Here is a 19,225-nt window from a genome sequence, read left to right as displayed (position 1 = left end):
ACCCGCCATCCCTCGCCCAAGGCCTGAACTCCCCCTCCTTTCCTAAGACCCAAACACCCCCCCGCCAACTCCTTTCCCAAAGCCAAAATAATCCCCCGCCCCCACCCTAGTCCTGAAGCCCAAAGCGCTCCCTTCATTCCTTTCTTGAGGCCCAAACCCCACTCGTTCCTTACAAAATGCCCAAAACCCAACACATTCATTTCTTTATTGAAGCCAGAACCTCATTTGCTCCTTTCTCCAGGTCTGAACCCCACTCAATCACTTCCAAAGACCTCACCAACACTGTCTAGAGGCCATCACCACCACCCAGGCCCTGGCCAAGTTATCTCCTGCCAGCTCCTGCTTCATCTCGGTCTCACTTTTGGCCACGGGCTATCCTGTCCAGCAACAACAAGATGGAATAAATCAAATGGGACAACCAGAGCAAGAGTTCTTGAAGCACTGGATTCTGAGAGGCTGACTAGTTTTCCGGTCACGTGATAACTTTCAGATTGACAGACCCCCTGAAGACACTTCATGGACACCCAGGGGTCCATGGGCCCCCAGTTTGGGAGCTCCTGATCCAAGTCATTAGTAAATACAGTGAATAGTTGAGGCCCCAACATAGATCCTCACCAGACATTTTTAGTCACACCCTGCCGATTAGAGTGCCTGCTACTTTGGGAACTCTCTAGTTCCTGTACTCAATCCCTTTTCCTTAATCAGGTCAATAATTTGCCCTCACTTTCATGAGTATCAAAATTAGCAAACTGCGTATTATGAGGTATTTTATCAAATGCCTACCAAAGTCAATACAAATAACATCCATTAAGATTTACTTATTCACTATTTCTTTGAAGGTTCTTGTATCATAAATGCAATAACCTTCACTGCCAATGATAACTGTTTGGAATGCTCTATCTGATGCTGACAAAATAGAATTCATCTAAGTTGGAGTTTGAGAAGATTTCATTCACTGCTCCTCTGTCATAAAGATAAAGTTGCCATATCCCCAGATGTCTATAGGCTGCTCTCCCCCTCAAAGGGGGAGAAGTTGACTGGTGGTGATTAAACCTAAGGCAAGGGGCCATGTTGAGAAGGCAGGTCTGCAGAATAACCTCAGCTGATATGGTAACTGAACCCACACTTTGGCATCACTCTGTATCACTAACCACATGTCCAGCCATCTGAGCTAAACAAATTTCTTCAGTACACTGATGGTCAGTGCGGTCACAGGTCAGAATGGTAGAGAACTCTTGCACAACAACTGCAATAGCAGTTGTTGTGAATCAAGCAGCTCTTTTTTTAAATGAACTGTATGTTATACCAATTTGTACATGGCCATCTCACTTATATTTCTCATGCTTCCACTCAGAGATAATCCACTGGATTGTGGCATGTCATTAATATTGTACATATTGCCAGAAGGTTGTGGGCCAGTCCCTATACAGCAAAGTTTTCTTTGAAGCTTTTGGGTATTTTTTTTACAGTATATTAATGATGCCCTTTAAACTTTTTATGGCCATTAATGTCTTGGGGCCCCCTTTCCCGTACCTGTTCGAATGTGATAAACAGCCAACTGTTTTTAGACAGAACAAAGCGACTTCCTAATCACTCACCCCACTGCCGTGCTGACTATTAATTATTTTCTTGTCATGTTTTCTGGAATTGCTTCCTTTCCACACAAACGCTTAATTCATTTACCAAACATCTCCTTTATTTTGCTGTTTGATTTAAATTACTCTGCTCCTCCATTAAAATGGCAGAGAAAGGAATTTGATAAGAGCCATCGCAAAACGAAATTGCGAGCAATAATAATTTTTAACATAGTAACAAACAATTCCCAAGGAATAAGTGTCCATTATGACAGGTACATCAACTTAGGGATATCATCTCTTCACAACTTTTGGTATATACAAATTATACGAATAATGACAGATAATACTGTGAAATTAGTTGATAAATCTGATTGGTGTTTCATATTTATATATAAAATATACATGCAAATATAATAGGCTTTGAGTAATTCATAATACACTTTGGTCAACAAAGCAATAAGTACTGACTGACATTTTAATGGCATCAGTAGAAATACATTGTACAATTGTAGAAATACAATAGAAATACTTACTTGGCAAAACAAATTTCAGGTAACCAATGTAATAGGACCAAGCCAATCCATGAGCAACATTAAGTTTATTCTTCTCACAGATTTCTGAAATTTCAGCTGGCGTGGGATCCTAAAGGGAAATGGATTACTTTGTTAAATAAATATATGTTCCTAATCTGATTTTTACAAGTGCAGCTGTATTTATTAGATCTCACACAAGAGTTTTGTGATGTCTAAATTGAAAGAAATGGATGACAAAACTATTTGCTCCAATATTTTAAAAGTAGCACAGGGATTTTTAATTGTGAATGTTTTCTAATTTCTACTGACAGACAGTTAATCAGTACCTATATGCAGAGTGGGAAGAAATGCAAATTATTTTCCTAAATGTTGAATATCTCAGCTCAAGTACACTATATTTCTACAAGTTCACAAAAGAGTATAACTTTAATTTTTTTTATCAGACCCCTTACAATTTCTCAATTAAACAGTTAGACATTTTAAACACTGTTACCATTGAATGAATTTCACTTTTTGCCGATAAATGTGTTAAAGATATTGCAAAATAAAACTAATTCACAAAGTAAATGTATTTTAAACAAATGTAAATAACATGAGAGTTAGGCTGTTGTTCCTGTATCGTTCCCACACTTCATGGAATCACAGAATCTCTACAGTGCAGAAGGAGGCCATTTGGCCCATCGAGCCTGCACTGACAATTATCTCATCTAGGCCCTATCCTCATAACCCCATGGAGTTACCCTGCTAATCCCCCTGACACTAAGGGGCAATTTAGCATGGCTAATCAACCTAACCCGCACATCTTTGGAGTGTGGGAGGAAACTGGAGCGCCCGGAGGAAACCCATGTAGACTCGGGGAGAATGTGTGAACTCCACACAGTCACACAAGGCCAGAATTGAACCCAGGTCCCTGGTGTTGTGAGGCAGCAGTGCTAATCTCTTCTACTTGATTCTACCCCACTTGGTTCAAACATGTGATTGAATCCACCAGTCTAGCTGACGTCTAAGAGAAACCTAAAGAAGACAAGGTTTCCTAAACATCACTGTAAGATAAAGAATGCAAAGGACAGTTTTTAAAATTTATAATCAATACTTACCAGAAATCCAAAAACCTTTAGGAGTGCATAGCAGAAACAGCAAATGTTTGCTTGCCATGCCAAGGAACTTGGAAAATTTAAACGGCCAATCTCGCTGTCATAAACTATGCAGTAGAATAGTAGAAACATTATTATTCCACGGCCATATCCCTTGAGATTAAATGATGCGCTCAAAGCCATCCAGCCATTTTTATATCTACAAAATAAGTGTAGATTTGAAAGTTCAAGCAGTAGTAACAAAAACTCAAAATTGTTCAATTCTTACAAGAATTAAACACCCAGTTTTACATCTTGTAATACAGTTAAGCAACTACTAAGCCCATTAGGAATTGTATAACATCTAAATTTCTTCAGTACCTACTGCAGATTTCTACACAAACTAACCAATATCATGTGGAAGGGATTAAAAGTCTTGAGACTATAAATTTCCTTATTAACACATTCGTATTTTTTCACAGATAAAGCATTATAAACCAAGATTTTATCGATCTCTTTTAAACAGGGTAAGACCATTGAATGTGGCTGGAGAATCCATGATCAGAGAATAAGATTTTTTTAATACAGTGGATTTTTGTGGCATGAAGTGCTTTACCATGTAGAGTGGGTGAGACATAGACCATTGCATGTTGTAAAAGGAATTCTGGATAAATAACTGAAGCAGAGGAAAATACGGGATATGGGAGGAAGCAGTGTCAATGTGGTATTAATCAAGTATATGGCGACTACCTTGTTAAACATGTGACATTGTCCTACAAACAGAGACAGCTGGAGCACTTAAGGGGAAGAACTTCTTGTAAGTTAGTAGCACTGAGTAAGTGTCTTACAATAAAACAGCTTTAAACTAAAAGACCTGTTTAGATTGATTCTTCAATTACAGCCATTTGTTGTGAGTAATAATGGTAGCAGAGGATGGATTTTAAGATTGGTGATTGTCTACTGCATTTGAAGGCTTTTGTCTGAATTCTCTGAGGAAAAACAAGTGTACTGCTGCTGACAGTTTAAGTTATGGAATGGTAGAAACTGCAAGTTTTGACTGTCTATCAATTTTTCTGATTTGAACCATATCAGCAATAGGAAGCTGAAGTTGAAATGAGGACCTGGGTTACTTCCATATCCTGAAAGAAGCAAGGTATGGCATTACCAACATCATTATTACCCAACAGTAATAAAGAATAAGGTATTTTCAGAGTGGAAAGGGGATGATCTGCATCAAAAAGAGGGATTGCACCTTCTGTTACAATTTTTAGATACATTTTACAAAAGGGGTGAGTTATTGGAAGTGTATGAAGCCTGGGTAATCTTTGATTTAGGAAATTAGAGGATTAGTTCATGGAAGAGTATATCATGGATTTTGCTAAATGTTACAAGAGACTACAGAGATTTGCACTTGAAATTCCAGAATCTGTATTTGTGTTTATATTACTGAATGGTATCCATGTTTCCCATGTTAATAGTCTTTTGCTACCAATGAGTTCAAATCCTGCAGAAAATAATCGCTCCTCAATCAAATGGCTGCAGCTCTTAAAAACAATTCTGGGGAAAGGAGTCATTCCCAGGCACTCTCTCTTAGAATATGAAAACAAAATTGCTGTGAAACAAAGGATAGATAATTCAATGATGGCTCAATTTTAACTGAATTCCAATAGAATTCCTACAGCGCAGAAGGAAGCTATTCAGCCCATTGACTCTTCACTGATCACAATCCCATCCTGTTCCCATAACCCTACATATTTACCCTGTTAATCCACCTGACACTAGGGTCAATTTAGCATGGTCAATCAATGTAATCTGCACATCTTTGGACTGTGGGAGGAAACTGGAGCAAACCCATGCAGACATGGGGAGAACATGCAAACTCCAACAGACAGTGACCCAAGGTTGGAATTGAAGCTGAGTCTCTAGCACTGTGAGACAGCAGTGCTAGCCACTGTGCTGCCCTACAGAGATGGAATTAATGATGAGGCCTGAAAATGGTCATAACCCTAACCAGTTTGAAAGCTGAGACAGAAAACATGCCTGGGACCCAAAAAAAAATGTTTAAGCATGGTTAATTACTGTTTCTGGTATGATTCCCAGTATACTTTGTGATGAGTTGCCCACAGCAAAGGAACTGTGTTTTTGAAGTGACCCATGAGAGAGTTTTTCTGAGAATGATAGTGGTGATCACCATGATGGAATTGTATTGGTTACTGCAAGTCTGAAACCAGTAATGAGCATATTGATGGTTGATTCCTTCAACTGTGTAGTTCTGGACAGTGATTGCATTTCTACAGTGTGTGGTTTGGACCGGCTTAACTGCAATCTGGGATGTCTCAATGAGAGAGCCTGGTGGAAAGTCAAGGGGTATGAGAGCAACAACTGCTTTACATTCAGAGATGACAATACATTAACATTCTCCAAAGGGGTGGTGCTCCCTTGCAGGATCGCAGGAATTAATCAGCACCATTGTGATTTTTGCAAGGTATTGCTATTGTCAAGTGATCTGTGATTAAAAAAAAGGCTCAGATGATGCCAGATACAAAGAATGATCAGATTATTGTGTCTGAAAATATATAGTTCTGCATTTTACTCGATCAGGCCAATACTGCATGCCACTAAGGAAGCCAAAGATTTCTTAAGTTCTGTGAAACACTCAATAAGAATTTGGCGGTCAAAAAGATAATTTGGAAATTACACAGACAGTTTGCACATCCAGCACCACAGAAACTGAAGCGTCTACTTCGAGATGCAGGGTGCTTGATAAAGGAGACAATAACATTATTGAACGTATCACTTCTCAATGCAAAATCTGCATTCAATATCACAAGACACCACCGCGTCCTTTTGTGAGCTTGCCACTAGCCAGGAAGTTTAACGACGCAGTCGCAATGGACTTATGAACAGGACAATGATAGGAGTTTTAAATACTACATTTCATAGGTATGGTAACCAGATTCAGCCTATCCACTGTGATTCATAATAAAGACAAAAGGACCACAGTTGATAAGATCATGGATAAATTGGTAGAGACAGGATTAGCAACACCAATGAAGTTCCTGATGGGTAATGTTGGGAAATTTCATGTTGTGTGAAAATCTAAACATTGTAGTTATGCAAAATACAGCTGACAACCCTTTAAGTTCTGTCTTTGCGAAAGAAACCATGCAGTCATAGATGGCATGTTACCGAAGATATTGGCTGATCAATCAGATTGTAAATTGATAACAGCATTGACATGGGTCGTGCGCACAAACAACTCTTTACAAATGATTGAGGGGTTCAGTCTATATCAGTTGGTGTACGGAAAAAAAAATGCTAAGTTGCCTTCCGTGTTATCAGATGCTCACCTGCTCTAAAAGGGACAAGAATTAGTTGTATGCATCTGAATGCCTTGCATACAGGCAGAAAAGCAGGGACAATATGTCTAACATATTGTCAGAAATTTTATAAAAGGGGGAAATGAGAAAAGCTTACCCATAGAATGTTATGTTAACAACAGTCTCTTTGGGATAACATTCATTCAAGAAAGAATGTAATTGAGAAAAGGCTAAAAATAGATCTAGCTGGCGTAAAAGTAATGTTAGAGAAGGGAAATTTCTAAATTACAACAGGTTGACGTGTGTCACCAGCTATTGAACTGTTTCATAAAGAGAAGTTCCTGCACTAAGAAATTACTAAACATATTACAGGATTGTTTTGTGCTATAATTATTAAATGAAAAACTAATTTCTATTTTGTAAAGGCGATGTATAGTTGGTAAGGGAATTATGGAATTCATAGATATGGAAATGTGAGAACTTTATTTGTTTGGATCCAAAAAAAGTTTGTTTTTTTTTCCTTCAAAACTTTAATTTAATAAAGATGACGGGAATCTGTCAATATACTATTAATCATTACATGATGATTACCTTGTTAAGGGAATTGTCACACTTAACTAGCATTGATTGTCCTATAAAAATAGACAGCTGGAAAACTTTGGATGAAGAGCTTCTTGTAAGATAGTAGCACTGAGGGAGTGGTTTACATAAATCAGCTTAAACCTAAAAGACTAGCCTGAACTGATACCTCCAGCACAGCCACTTGTTGTGAGTAACAAGCAAGACAGTGGGTCTGGTTTTTAATCCGTGATCAAGGAGAAAATAGCGAGGCATCTTGAGGAGAATTGTTTGGTAGAGCAGACGCAGCACGGTTTCGTTAAGGGGAAGTCGTGTCTGACGAACTTATTGGAGTTCTATGAGGATGTGTCTAGGGCGGTGGATAGAAGAGAGCCAGTGGATGTGGTCTTTCTTGATTTTCAGAAGGCGTTTGACAAGGTGCCTCACAAGAGGTTACTGCAGAAGGTCAGGGGGCATGGAGTTGGGGGTAGGGTGTTAGCGTGGATAGAGGATTGGCTGTCAAATAGGAGGCAGAGAGTGGGGGTCAATGGGTGCTATTCGGATTGGCGGTTGGTGACTAGTGGAGTGCCCCAGGGGTCGGTGCTGGGGCCTCAGCTATTTACCATTTATATAGATGATCTGGAGGAGGGAATCGAGTGTATGGTGTTGAAATTTGCTGATGACACCAAGATTGGTGGAATGGCAAATTGGGCGGACGGTGTGGAGAGTCTGCAGAAGGATCTAGATAGGCTGGGCGAATGGGCCAGGAACTGGCAAATGGAATTTAATGTTGGCAAATGTGAGGTTGTCCACTTTGGTAGGAATAATGGTAGGAAGGACTATTACTTACGTGGCGAAAAACTGCAGCGTGTGACGGTGCAGAGGGACCTCAGGGTCCTTGTGCATGAGTCGCAAAAACCCAGCCTGCAGGTGCAGCAGGTGGTCAGGAAGGCAAATGGGATGCTGGCCTTCATAGCGAGGGGGATTGAATATAAAAGTAGGGAGGTCTTGCTGCAGCTATATAGGGCATTGGTGAGGCCGCAGCTGGAGTACTGTGCGCAGTTTTGGGCGCCGTACTTACGCAAGGATATTTTGGCCTTGGAGGGAGTGCAGAGGAGGTTTACTAGGCTGATTCCGGAGTTGAGGGGGTTGAACTATGAGGAGAGGCTGAATAAACTAGGCTTGTACTCGTTAGAGTTTAGAAGAATGAGGGGAGATCTCATTGAGACGTATAAGACGTTGAATGGGATGGACAGGATAGAGGTGGAGAGGCGCTTCCCGCTCAGAAAGGACAGTAGGACGAGAGGGCACAGCCTCAGGATAAAGGGGGGGTGGTTTAGAATGGAGTTGAGGAGGAACTTCTTCACTCAAAGGCTGGTGAATCTCTGGAATTCTCTGCCCGTTGAAGTGGTGGAGGCTGCCTCGCTCAATATTTTTAAGACGCGGGTTGATAGGTTTTTGATAGGCAAGGGGATTAAGGGTTATGGGGAGAGGGCGGGAATGTGGAACTGAGCCACGACAGATCAGCCATGATCTTATTGAATGGCGGGGCAGGCTCGAAGGGCTAGATGGCCTACTCCTGCTCCTATTTCTTATGTTAATTTCATCTGCAGAGAGACAGCACTGGCAGGAGGTCCAAATGCCCTCATCTTGTGCTGAAAGCATCTATTTTTCCATGGAATTACAAGTGGCTGAACAATTGTAACTGGCTAAAAAGTTTGGTATATTTTAGTTTTGTATGTTATTATATTATTGGTGTCATATTTTACAATTAGCATAAACCATTTGTATACACTTTGAATAACTGTACATCCATTATATCTCAATATCCAATTTTCAACATTGAAATATAATTACGGAACTTTTTTCTCACCCTGTATCATGGTCTATACTATTGCCTTTTCTCAAATGGGGTAACCTCAAGAGCTGTTGCTATGCAAGACATAAATTTTGTTTTAATTCTAAATATTGGGGAACCGGTGGATGTGGTGTTTTAGATTTCCAAAAGGCGTTTGATAAGGTGCCTCACAAAAGGTTAGGATGCACGGAGTTGGAATCAATGGGTGTTATTCTGGTTGGCAGTTGGTGACTAGTGGAGTGCCACAGGGATCGGTGCTGGGGCCTCAACTGTTTACCATTTATATAGATGATCTGGAGGAGGGGGCTGTTTGTAGGGTAACAAAATTTGCTGATGACACGAAGATGAGTGGAAAAGCAAATTGCGTGGAAGGTGCAGAAAGTCTGCAAGAGAGATCTGGATAGGCTGAGTGAGTGGGCGAGGACCTGGCAGATGGAGTATAATGTTAGCAAATGTAAGGTTATCCACTTTGGTAGAAATCATAGTGGGAGGGATTATTATTTAAAAGGTGAAAAGCTGCAACATGCTACCGTGCAGAGGAACCTGGGGGTCCTTGTGCAAGAATCGCAAAAACCCAGTCTGCAGGTGCAGCAGGTGATCAGGAAGGCAAATGGAATGTTGGCCTTTATAGCGAGGGGGATAGAATATAAAAGCAGGGAGGACTTGCTGCAACTGTACAGGGTGCTGGTGAGGCCGCAGCTGGAGTACTGCGTGCAGTTTTAGTCACCACATTTGCGAAAGGATATATTTGCCTTGGAGGGAGTGCAGAGAAGGTTCACTAGGCTGATACTGGAGATGAGGGGTTAGCCTATGAGGAGAGATTGAATATGCTGGGTCTGTACTCGTTGGAGTTTAGAAGGCTGAGGGGGGATCTTATAGAGACATATAAGATAATGAAGGGGATAGATAGGGTAGAGGTAGAGAGATTCTTCCCGTTTAGAAAGGATAGCAGAACTAGAGGGCACAGCCTCAAAATAAGGGGGTGAGGCAGTTTAGATCGGAGTTAAGGAGGAACTTCTTCACTCAAAGGGTGGTGAGTCTCTGGAATTCACTGCCCATTGAGGCTACCTCGCTGAATATATTTAAGTCACGGGTAGATAGGTTTCTGATAGACAAGGGAATTAAGGGTTATGGGGAGAAAGCGGGAAAGTGGAACTGATCCACTTTAGATCAGCCATGAACTTGTCGAATGGTGGGGCAGGCTCGAAGGGCTAAATGGCCTACTCCTGCCCCTATTTCTTATGTTCTTATGTTTTTATTAGTATCCACTTTCTGATGGGATTCATCTGTGAAAATCTGACCGTTTTGGCAGGAATAATTTCAAGTTACAACGTTTAAATTAGATAACAAGGCAGTCAAGGCAGATTTCTCATAATACTCTTTGCGCTATCAAGGACCCACCATTCAGCCTTAGGATTTGCAATAGAAACAGTAGAATTTGACCTAAAGATAAGAACATCACAATGGCTTAATTACTTTTTTACATTCATTTTGAAGATCATACATTTTAAATTGGGGAACACCCCACATAAAAACCTAATAGAAATACACAAAAATGAAGAGCATTAAAGTTCATGAAAATTGTTTTACAAGTGTTGATGTTCCAATAATTGCTGGTAATAAGACTCCTTCTTTAGCCAGTACATGTACATACCTTGAAGGGATGTGCCGGCATTCCTCCAGAAACTCACAAAGCCTTATCATACTTACAGCTAGGAATGATATGAAAAGCTGAAGCATAATTTGCTGCACAATAACCTTTATTTCAGTGAAAAAAAGCAAATAGGTGAGAGATGCAAACATAACCGCGATGGAAGACCAAATGGCTGTGTACCCACGAGGTAGTGGTACGTCATCAGCAAACAAAGAGACCATCTGTGAAAATGAGAGAACTCATAATTAGTTATGTATGGGTCCAGAGAAAAATTACAAATGGTAAATAAATATTCACAAGGTAATTACAGAAGGGGGAGGTCATTTGACCCATTTTTAGTTCCATGATCTGGAAGCATCCTTCAGTACTTCTATTATAGATTCAAATTGTTCTTAAATGATTCTAGTGTTTTCATTATCTCCAACCAAATGAAGCCATTCTATGTATACCACTTTTGGGGTATTTGGAGAACAATGGTTGACACCAAATTGGCAGACAATTTCAACAGCTCTCTTATAATGGAAATAAAAATATAAAACAGTTGGTGATTCACTATCACTCATTTTACATTGCTGCACAAAGTCATGATCCAGCCATTCGTGTGAAGATGATTTGATTGATTATTGTCACATTAGTATATCGTGAAAAGTATTGTTTCTTGCACACTGTACAGACAAAGCATACTGTACATAGAGAAGGAAAGGAGAAAGTGCAGAATGTAGTGTTAGTCGTAACTAGGGTGTAGAGAAAAATCAACTTAATGTGAAGTAGCTCCACTCAAAAGTCTGATGGCAGCAGGGAAGGAGCTCTTCTTGAGTCGGTTGGTATGTGTCCTCAGACTTTTGCAGTTTTGTCCTGATGGAAGCAGGTGGAAGAGAGTGGATGAGATTCTCCCAATCTAACCCACTAATTTTTTAGTGGGTCAGGCCGGGGCACGTGCGCATGTACCGATTCGCGCATGCGTTTCCAACGCATGCGTGTCTCCCACTGTCGGAAATCCGGCGCAATTGGGAACCACATGGGAAACCAGTGGGAACACCAGGTAAGTCATTTTAATCTATTAATGTGATTATCGGGCCCGGGACTGAATTCTCTGAGCCCGATAATCTCACCACCGCCAGTATAATTTCACTCCTGTGGGGTTCAGAGTAGCTCCCCACTTTGGAGAACTAGCGGGAGACCCTGCTGGAGTGAAAGGGAGCAATCTGGGGTGCCTGGGGGGCTGGTGTCCCCTGTGCATAGACACCCTGGCAGTGTCAGCCTGTCCACTGGCACTGCCCAAAGGGCAAAGTGATCATGCCCAGGAGGCACCTTGGCACTGCCCATCAGGCACAGCCAAGGGGGTGGGACATAGGCGATGGGGCCTAGGGGTGGGGTCAGCTGGAGGCAGGGTGTGGGGGCGATCGGTGGGGGTCCCGTTGCCACTTTGCATTGGAATCCAATTGGGGCTGGAGGGAGGCTTGTGATTGGGGGAGGTTTGCCTCCCATTTTGGGGGAGGGGGGTGGAGATTGTGGTGTTCTGGAACAGTGTGGGGAGGGGGTGGTCTGGGGTCCAGGCTGATCCGGGAATCCTTATGGGGGCTGCGATTGAGCTGGCCAGCAAACTACAAACTGACAGATTGGGGCCACTGCACATGAGCAGAGTTCTGCAACTGTCAGACTGTGGCATGAATAGGCCCCGCCCCCTCAAGCTTTTAATGATATTCCTGAAATCTGTGCAGTGCACAGAGTGTGGGAGATTCAAGTCTGAAGTTGCACTGATAAAACAAGCTTGATTTACACCATTTTTCCTGCCAATTTGGCACTTAAGATCTTTTTGGGAGAATCGCCCCGAGTATGTCCAGGGTGCATGGGGCCCTTGACTATGCTGGCTGCTTTTCCAAAGCAGCGGGAAGTGTAGATGATATCAGTGAGTGGGAGGTGGTTTGAGTAGACTGAGCTTCATTCACGATTCTTTGAAGTTTTTTGTGGTCTTGGGCAGAGCAGGAGCCATATCAGTCTGATACAATCAGAAAGAATGCTTTCTATGGTGCATCTGTAAAGCTTGGTGGGAGTTGTAGCAGACATAGCTAATTTCCTTAGTCTTTTGAGAAAGTAGAGGTGTTGATGGGCTTTTTTAACTACAGTGTCTGCATGGAGGGACCAGGACAGGTTGTTGGTGACCTGAACACTTAAAAGGTTCTCAACAATTTCTACTTCATCTCCAATGATTAACACAGGGGCATGTCCTTCACTATGCTTCCTGAAGTTGATGACTATCTCCTTTGTTTTATTGACATTGAGGGAGAGATTATTGTCATTGCACCAGCTCACTAGATTCTCTCTTTCCTGTGCTGCAGCTCGTCGTTGTTTGAGATCCAACCCACTACGGTGATATCATCAGCAAACTTGAAAATTGAGTTAGAAGGGAATTTGGCCACATGGCCATAGGTGTATAAGGAGTATAGTAAGGGACTGAGAACACATCCTTGTGGGACACCAGTGTTGAGGATGATCATGGACAAGACGTTGTTGTTTATCCTTACTGATTGCAGTCTGTGGGTTAGGAAGCGCAAGATCCAGTCAGAGGGAGGAGCCAAGCCCCAGGCTACAGAGTTTGGAGATGGGTTTTGTAGGACTAATGGTGTTGAAGGCTGAGCTGTAGTCGATACATTGGTGTTTTTGTTATCTAAGTGTTCCAGGGTTGAGTGCAGGCCTAGGCTGATGGTGTCTGCTGTGGACCTATTGCAGTGATAGGTGACTGTAGTGGATCCAGGCAATCTTGGAGGCCAGAATTGATTTGTACTATGGCTAACCTTTCAAAGCACTTCTTGATGATGGATGTCAGAGCCACCGGACGATAGTCGTTAAGGCACACTGCCTGGCTTTTCTTTGGTACCAGGATGATGGTTGTCTTGAAGTAGATAGGGACATCAGATTGGTGTAAAGAAAGGTCGAAGATATCTGCAACTACCCCCACCAGCTGATCCACACAGGATCTGAGTGCTCATCTGAGTCAGTCACTTTCTGCATTTGCAATGGTGATCTCGGGTACAGGTTTGTCTGGAGTGGAGGGTATGTTCTCTCTGATCTTTTGTTCAAAGAATGCATTGAGCTCCTTAGAAAGAACTGCATTCATGACAGCGATTTTACATGCCTTTGTCTTGTAGTCTATCTTGAAGACCTTGCCATATTCAGCTGGAGTCTGTGACAAGCCTCGGACTCTATCTTGGTCCAGTACTGTCTTTTAGCATCTTTGGATCTCCATAGATCATACCTGATTTTCTTGTATAGATCAGGGTTGTCTGACCTGAATGTCTTAGACCTGGACTTCAGCAAGCAGTGAATATCTCTGTTCATCCATGGTTTGTAGTTAGGAAACACACAGATTTGCTTCTTTGGCACTCACAGTTGCGAATGAAGTCAGTTTCTGTAGTAGTGTACTCGTTCAGATTAGTAGCAGAGTTTAAATACTGACCATTCTACGGATTCAAAGCAGTCCCATAGGAGACCATCCAATTCCTCAGACCAATATTGCACAACTTTCTTAACAGATTCTCCTGTTTCAGTTTTTGCCAGAGAAATCACTTTTTTTTAATGCAAAAGGAATTTTATGTCATTCTCTCTGATTCAAGTTTGTGTGTGATTGGGGGCAGGTAAAATTTTTAACTTATGATCTGGTGAGAGCTGAGAAGATGATACAGTAAGAAAAGGCAATTTGGCCCTTCAAGCCTGCTCTGCTGTTCAATATGATCATGTCTGATTCTCCACCTCAAAACCACACTCTCCCCATACCCTTTTAGAATCTACCTACTTCCCTCTTAAATATATTCAGTGACTTGGCCTCCACAGTCTTCAGTGGTTTAATTCCACATGTTCACCCTCTGAGAGGAGAAGCTTCTCATTGTCTAAACGGCTTACCTCATTTCCTGAGATGGCAACACCTTGTTCTAGATTTCTAAATTCCAGTGAATACAAGCCTAGCCAACCCAATCTCTGTTCAAATAACAACAGGCATCACCATGTAGTATGTAGTTTCTACCAGATGCATCAGTCTGGTGAACATTCACTGCACTCCCTCTTTGGCAAATATATTCTTTCTTAAATAAGGAGACCAAAACTACACAATATCCCAGGTGTGGTCTCACCAAGGTCCTGTACAGCTGCAATGACATTTTTTTTCTGTACTGCTGTAGCATGTAGGAAATCCCGAGCTGGGATTTCTTTACACGTTATCAAGTTTTAACTACACACCATACATGCAATATCAGTAATAGGTACTCTGTCTAGAAGTCAGGCTGATTGATGGGCCTGGCTTCCTGTTGCGTGGGGAATGCTGGAGAAGAGGCCACAGGACCAGGTAGGCCCAAACACAGACCCAGTAAGGAGCAGAGTTCAGGGAGGTAGGAGCTCAAGGGGAATTCCAGGCCTTCAGGCAAGGGAGAGTTTGTGGGTGGCGGGATTTCCCTCCTGAATGCAACAGATTTCGCCTTGTTGTTGCTGTTTCTGACTGTCCAGAGTTAAATCAGAAATACTGGCTAAAAATGAGGCATTTGGCCTCATTTTAACGTTTAACTTGCCACCCTCCCTCCTGGGAGTGGAAAACCAGAAGTGGAGGAATTGGCTACAAGTTGAGATTCATATATTTAAATCTTTAATCTCCTACCTCATCTAAACTCACCCATTTCTTGGGGTTAAAACTCTCCCTATAAGACATGCTTTAACAAATACATATTTCATAACATTATTAAGAACCATATCACTGACAGCAAATTCTGCAGTAGCCACCTTCTCAGGTTCAATAGCAAAAGTTGCCACTTTATTCAGTCTGAACACTGTCCAGTAACTACTTTTATATAGCTGGGCCCAGAGATGTTACAATAGCATCCTCTGGTGGTCTGGAATGGATACTCGAGTATTTATGTCTTCAACAAATTAAAACAAAGATTGAGTGAACACTTGATGAGTCAAGACTTGTTGTTAACTTAGGCTCTCTATAAATAAAAGATTTGGTTTCTCCTATGACTCATCTGGCATGTTTGAGTGGTTACTGATGTGTAGGTGAACAGGTATACAAATGATTTCCCGTAAACTGAAAGAATATTAAACAGGTAGCACAAAGAAATCACATTCAATGTTCTTCACGACAAACCTAGGAATGAGACAGATATAAAGAAACCGGGGGAACATTTATTTTACATTAATGAAGGGAGACTGCATAATTCTGCGAAAGGAAAGCACCTCAGACTTTACTGGAATTTCATTTGCCATTGCTCCACCCACTCCACCATGCTATTTGTTCTGTTTGGCACCTCATCCACTATCTTAGACGTTCACACCCTCCATCACTAATGTACACAGGCAGCACTATGTATTATGTAACAAAACTATGTAGTATGTAGTTTCTACCAGAAGCATTGCAGCAACTTGTTAAGGCTTCATTGACTGTACTTTCCATGCAAGTTACTTTCCGAGCCATAAACTATACTGACTTGGAAATATATTGCGATGCCTTTCTGGAACTCCATCCCCATCCTAACAGCACAATGGGTGCACCTATACTACTTAACTATAGGGATTTAAGGAGGTAACTCACCATGGCTTTCCTGAGCAAAATAATGTTTGCCTTGCAAATAATGCTCATGTACCAAATTTTAAAAATGACTTCCTGCAAACGTATTGCCACTGAGCTAAGATAGGCACTTATTGGTAAATATCAAATAAACCAGTCTTTAATTGCATGGAGACTGCAATCTTTACTTTCATTTATGGTAGTGACTAAACACACTTCCAATACATTGTGGTCAGTGCAGCATTTGGGAAATTCCGAGCATGCAAAAGGTACTATAAAAATTGTATGAATATAACATGCTATGACTGTAATACATTCTGCACCCTCTAATTTCCTTTATGTACAATATATTTGTCTGTACAGCACGCAAAAAACCGTTTTCAATGTATAATAATACGTGTCAATAACAAATCAAATCAAATGGCTATTGCTGCGGATCTACTAATATAATGGCTAGACTAACTTGAGCACTAGACACTCTTCTGCTTACAGTATTTTTTGTTTCATTACAACTATGGTGCACAACAGAAGTAGGATGTCAACTATTTCTAGCATGCCAGAAATGAGAATTAAAACTTTTTAAAAATTGAGTTAGGAATTTAAGCTATTGGATTTTAAAGATGGTACTAAATTGGAGTTATAGTTAATAGATTGGAAGGATGCAGGGTGACATACACAAGCTTGCAAAGTGGATGGATAATTGACAAAAGAAATTCAACTTGAGATATAACAGCACACAATTTAAGACAGCACGTTTGAGTACACAAGTTCCAAAACAGCAATAAATATTGATTTGAGGGATTTACACTAGCTGAGACACCAGAACTCCCAATCTCTTTGCTCTTCTCCAGATAGGTGAGAAAGCACCTCACTTCCTGTAAGAACTCCATTCTATTCCCCTTGTTTCTCTATTTTTATTCAATCTTCAATACAAGTACTCACAGTTTGTCATTCTTTCACCTCAAATGAGGACTCCTCCTTCCCCACCCCCCTTCAACCATGTATTTTCCATTCATCCCACGCAATTCTACTCTCACCCCTCCACCTCTTTCATGATAGGGTCCCATTGTTGCCACCTTCCACCATATTTGTCACTGTCTTCAACAGACCATCCTGTACTATTTCCACCACCTCCAGTGGGATGCTACGACCAAACAGAACTTTACCTGACCTCCCCTTTCAACTTTCTAAAGGGCCCATTCCCTCCCTAGCATCCTGGTCCACTTCTTACTCATCCACAAAAGCCCCCTTGTTCTCTTGGCATCTTACTATGCAAGTGCAGGAGATGCAGCACCACAAACACTCACTCCTTCCAGGAGAAACCATGATCTACTTCCACTTCTTTCAATTTTGTATACTGTAGTTGCTGCTGACGCAGAATTCTCCTCTACAAAGCCAAGCAGAGGAGTGAGTGACCGCTTTGCAGGGCACTTCTGCTAGGTCTGCGAGCACCGACCATGAGTTTCGAGTTCCCTGTCATTTTAATTCTCCACTTTGGCTTCACTGTCACAGTTTCCAATAAAGTCCAAAGCAAGCTGGAGGGATGGCATTTCATCTTTCCACTGGCCATTTGATGGCCTTCTAAAATTAACAACTTTAGATTTCCCTGCCTTCTGTTTCTTTTATTTTTGCTGTCTTGTTTTCTTCTCTCTCTCCCTCCTTTTTTGGCTTTTGGCTGGTAGTTATATAATCCTGCCATTCACACTTCTTCCAGCCCTATCATTTGGCAATGAGACAAGTAAAGAAACATTCTCCTTAGCTTCGCACCGAAGTAGAATGGAGATTCAAGCCACTTCAAAAGGTTAAAAATGTATTGGGGAGGGAACGTAAATCGTGGGCGCCAAGTTCAAACCCTTTCCATACCTCAAGAACTCTTTCTATTTCTGGTGAAAGATCAATAACCTAAGAGTTGTGAATTCCTGTGTTTATCTTGCCACAGACACTCCCAGGTCTATTATTTCCAGCGCTTTCAGATCTGCAGCCTCAGCACCCTTTGCAACACTGGGTTATGCAGCTCTGTGTCTGCCGACTGATTATAACGCGTCGTGCTATAAAGCATCAAGCTTTTTCCTTTACTTTGCATTTATCCACTCTGAAAAGAAGCACCAGAGATACCAGGGGCCGAACGGCGTCTTTCGTTGCTTGTCTGATTTATGAGACCGGGGATAATGCTTGCAATGCACTCCTGGAGTGAGAAACGAACCCCGAACGTTTTCTCTATGTCAGAGTGATAGAGGTTTACAGATGGAAACATGCCCTTCGGCCCAACTTGCCCCTTTTTTGAATGGTTAAAAAATCTGACAACACCAGGTTTAAGTCCAATCGATTTAAACCGGGTGTTGTCAGACTTTTTACTGCGTTTACCCCAGACCAACGCCGGCACATCCACATCATGGCCTTTTTTAAATCACAGGAGAGCTGAGTTGGGAACGGAAACGTGCCAACTCCCTGCCAACCTCACACACCCGCGCTGCATGTATTCTTTCTCAAATTCACATAGAGCGTCAAGTCTTGCAAGAGGGAGATACACTGACACCGGAAGCCTGTAGTTAAGACAACGTCAGCATGAAGCAGACAGATTGATGGTTGGGTGGGCACTCACCTCGCACTCTGAGCTGCTGGAGCGACCCCTGAGTGAGTTTGAGAGACAGACAGACAGTGCAAAGTGAGGATCCGCCACTAGCTCCGGGACTCCACTCTGCTCGCACTGTCTCTCAACCCCGCCTTCCGATAAAACACCAGCCTGAGTTCCGGAAATTATTGAAAATGCCACCAAAATAGAAAGAAACCGCACGCTCCCATCCCGTGAAATCAGAAACCAAAGAATGAGTTTCGTTTTTGCTGCAGGTTGGAGTGGGTGTGTGGGAGTGTACTGTAGAGGCGCCCAGGATTCACGTTCCCTCCCCAACACCTTTTTACCTTTTGAAGTGGTTTGAATCTCCTTCCTGCTGATGGAGACAAACTTCAATATTTACTGTGGTGTAAATGACGGGGGTGGGGGTGATTTCTTGAATTGTGCATTCAAGCTGATTGGGGGTTTATCTAGAGTTCGTCGGATGCAATGCTTTTCAAAGTAAAAGTTTATTTATTAGTGTCGCAAA

General features: G+C 41.9%; 1 protein-coding gene across 1 annotated transcript in view; it reads right to left on the bottom strand.

Annotated features, from left to right (window-relative positions):
- Positions 1-18,923, bottom strand: part of sting1 (stimulator of interferon response cGAMP interactor 1) — a 29,334-nt gene extending 10,411 nt beyond the window's left edge. Inside the window, exons 1-4 of the mRNA XM_080201559.1 lie at positions 18,727-18,923; positions 10,574-10,794; positions 3,208-3,403; positions 2,111-2,219 (exon numbers count right to left, since the gene is read on the bottom strand). Coding sequence (XP_080057685.1) covers positions 2,111-2,219; positions 3,208-3,403; positions 10,574-10,794 — 526 coding nt within the window. The 5' untranslated portion in view covers positions 18,727-18,923. The remainder of the gene's footprint in view (positions 1-2,110; positions 2,220-3,207; positions 3,404-10,573; positions 10,795-18,726) is intronic.
- Between the last annotated feature and the right edge of the window lie 302 nt (positions 18,924-19,225).

The sequence above is a fragment of the Carcharhinus amblyrhynchos genome, chromosome 13 (assembly GCF_965287045.1).
Source record: "Carcharhinus amblyrhynchos chromosome 13, sCarAmb.v2.hapA, whole genome shotgun sequence".
NCBI lineage: Eukaryota > Metazoa > Chordata > Chondrichthyes > Carcharhiniformes > Carcharhinidae > Carcharhinus > Carcharhinus amblyrhynchos.
The sequence above is the reverse complement of the archived record's forward strand: the minus strand, read 5'-3'. Positions and strand labels throughout refer to the sequence as shown.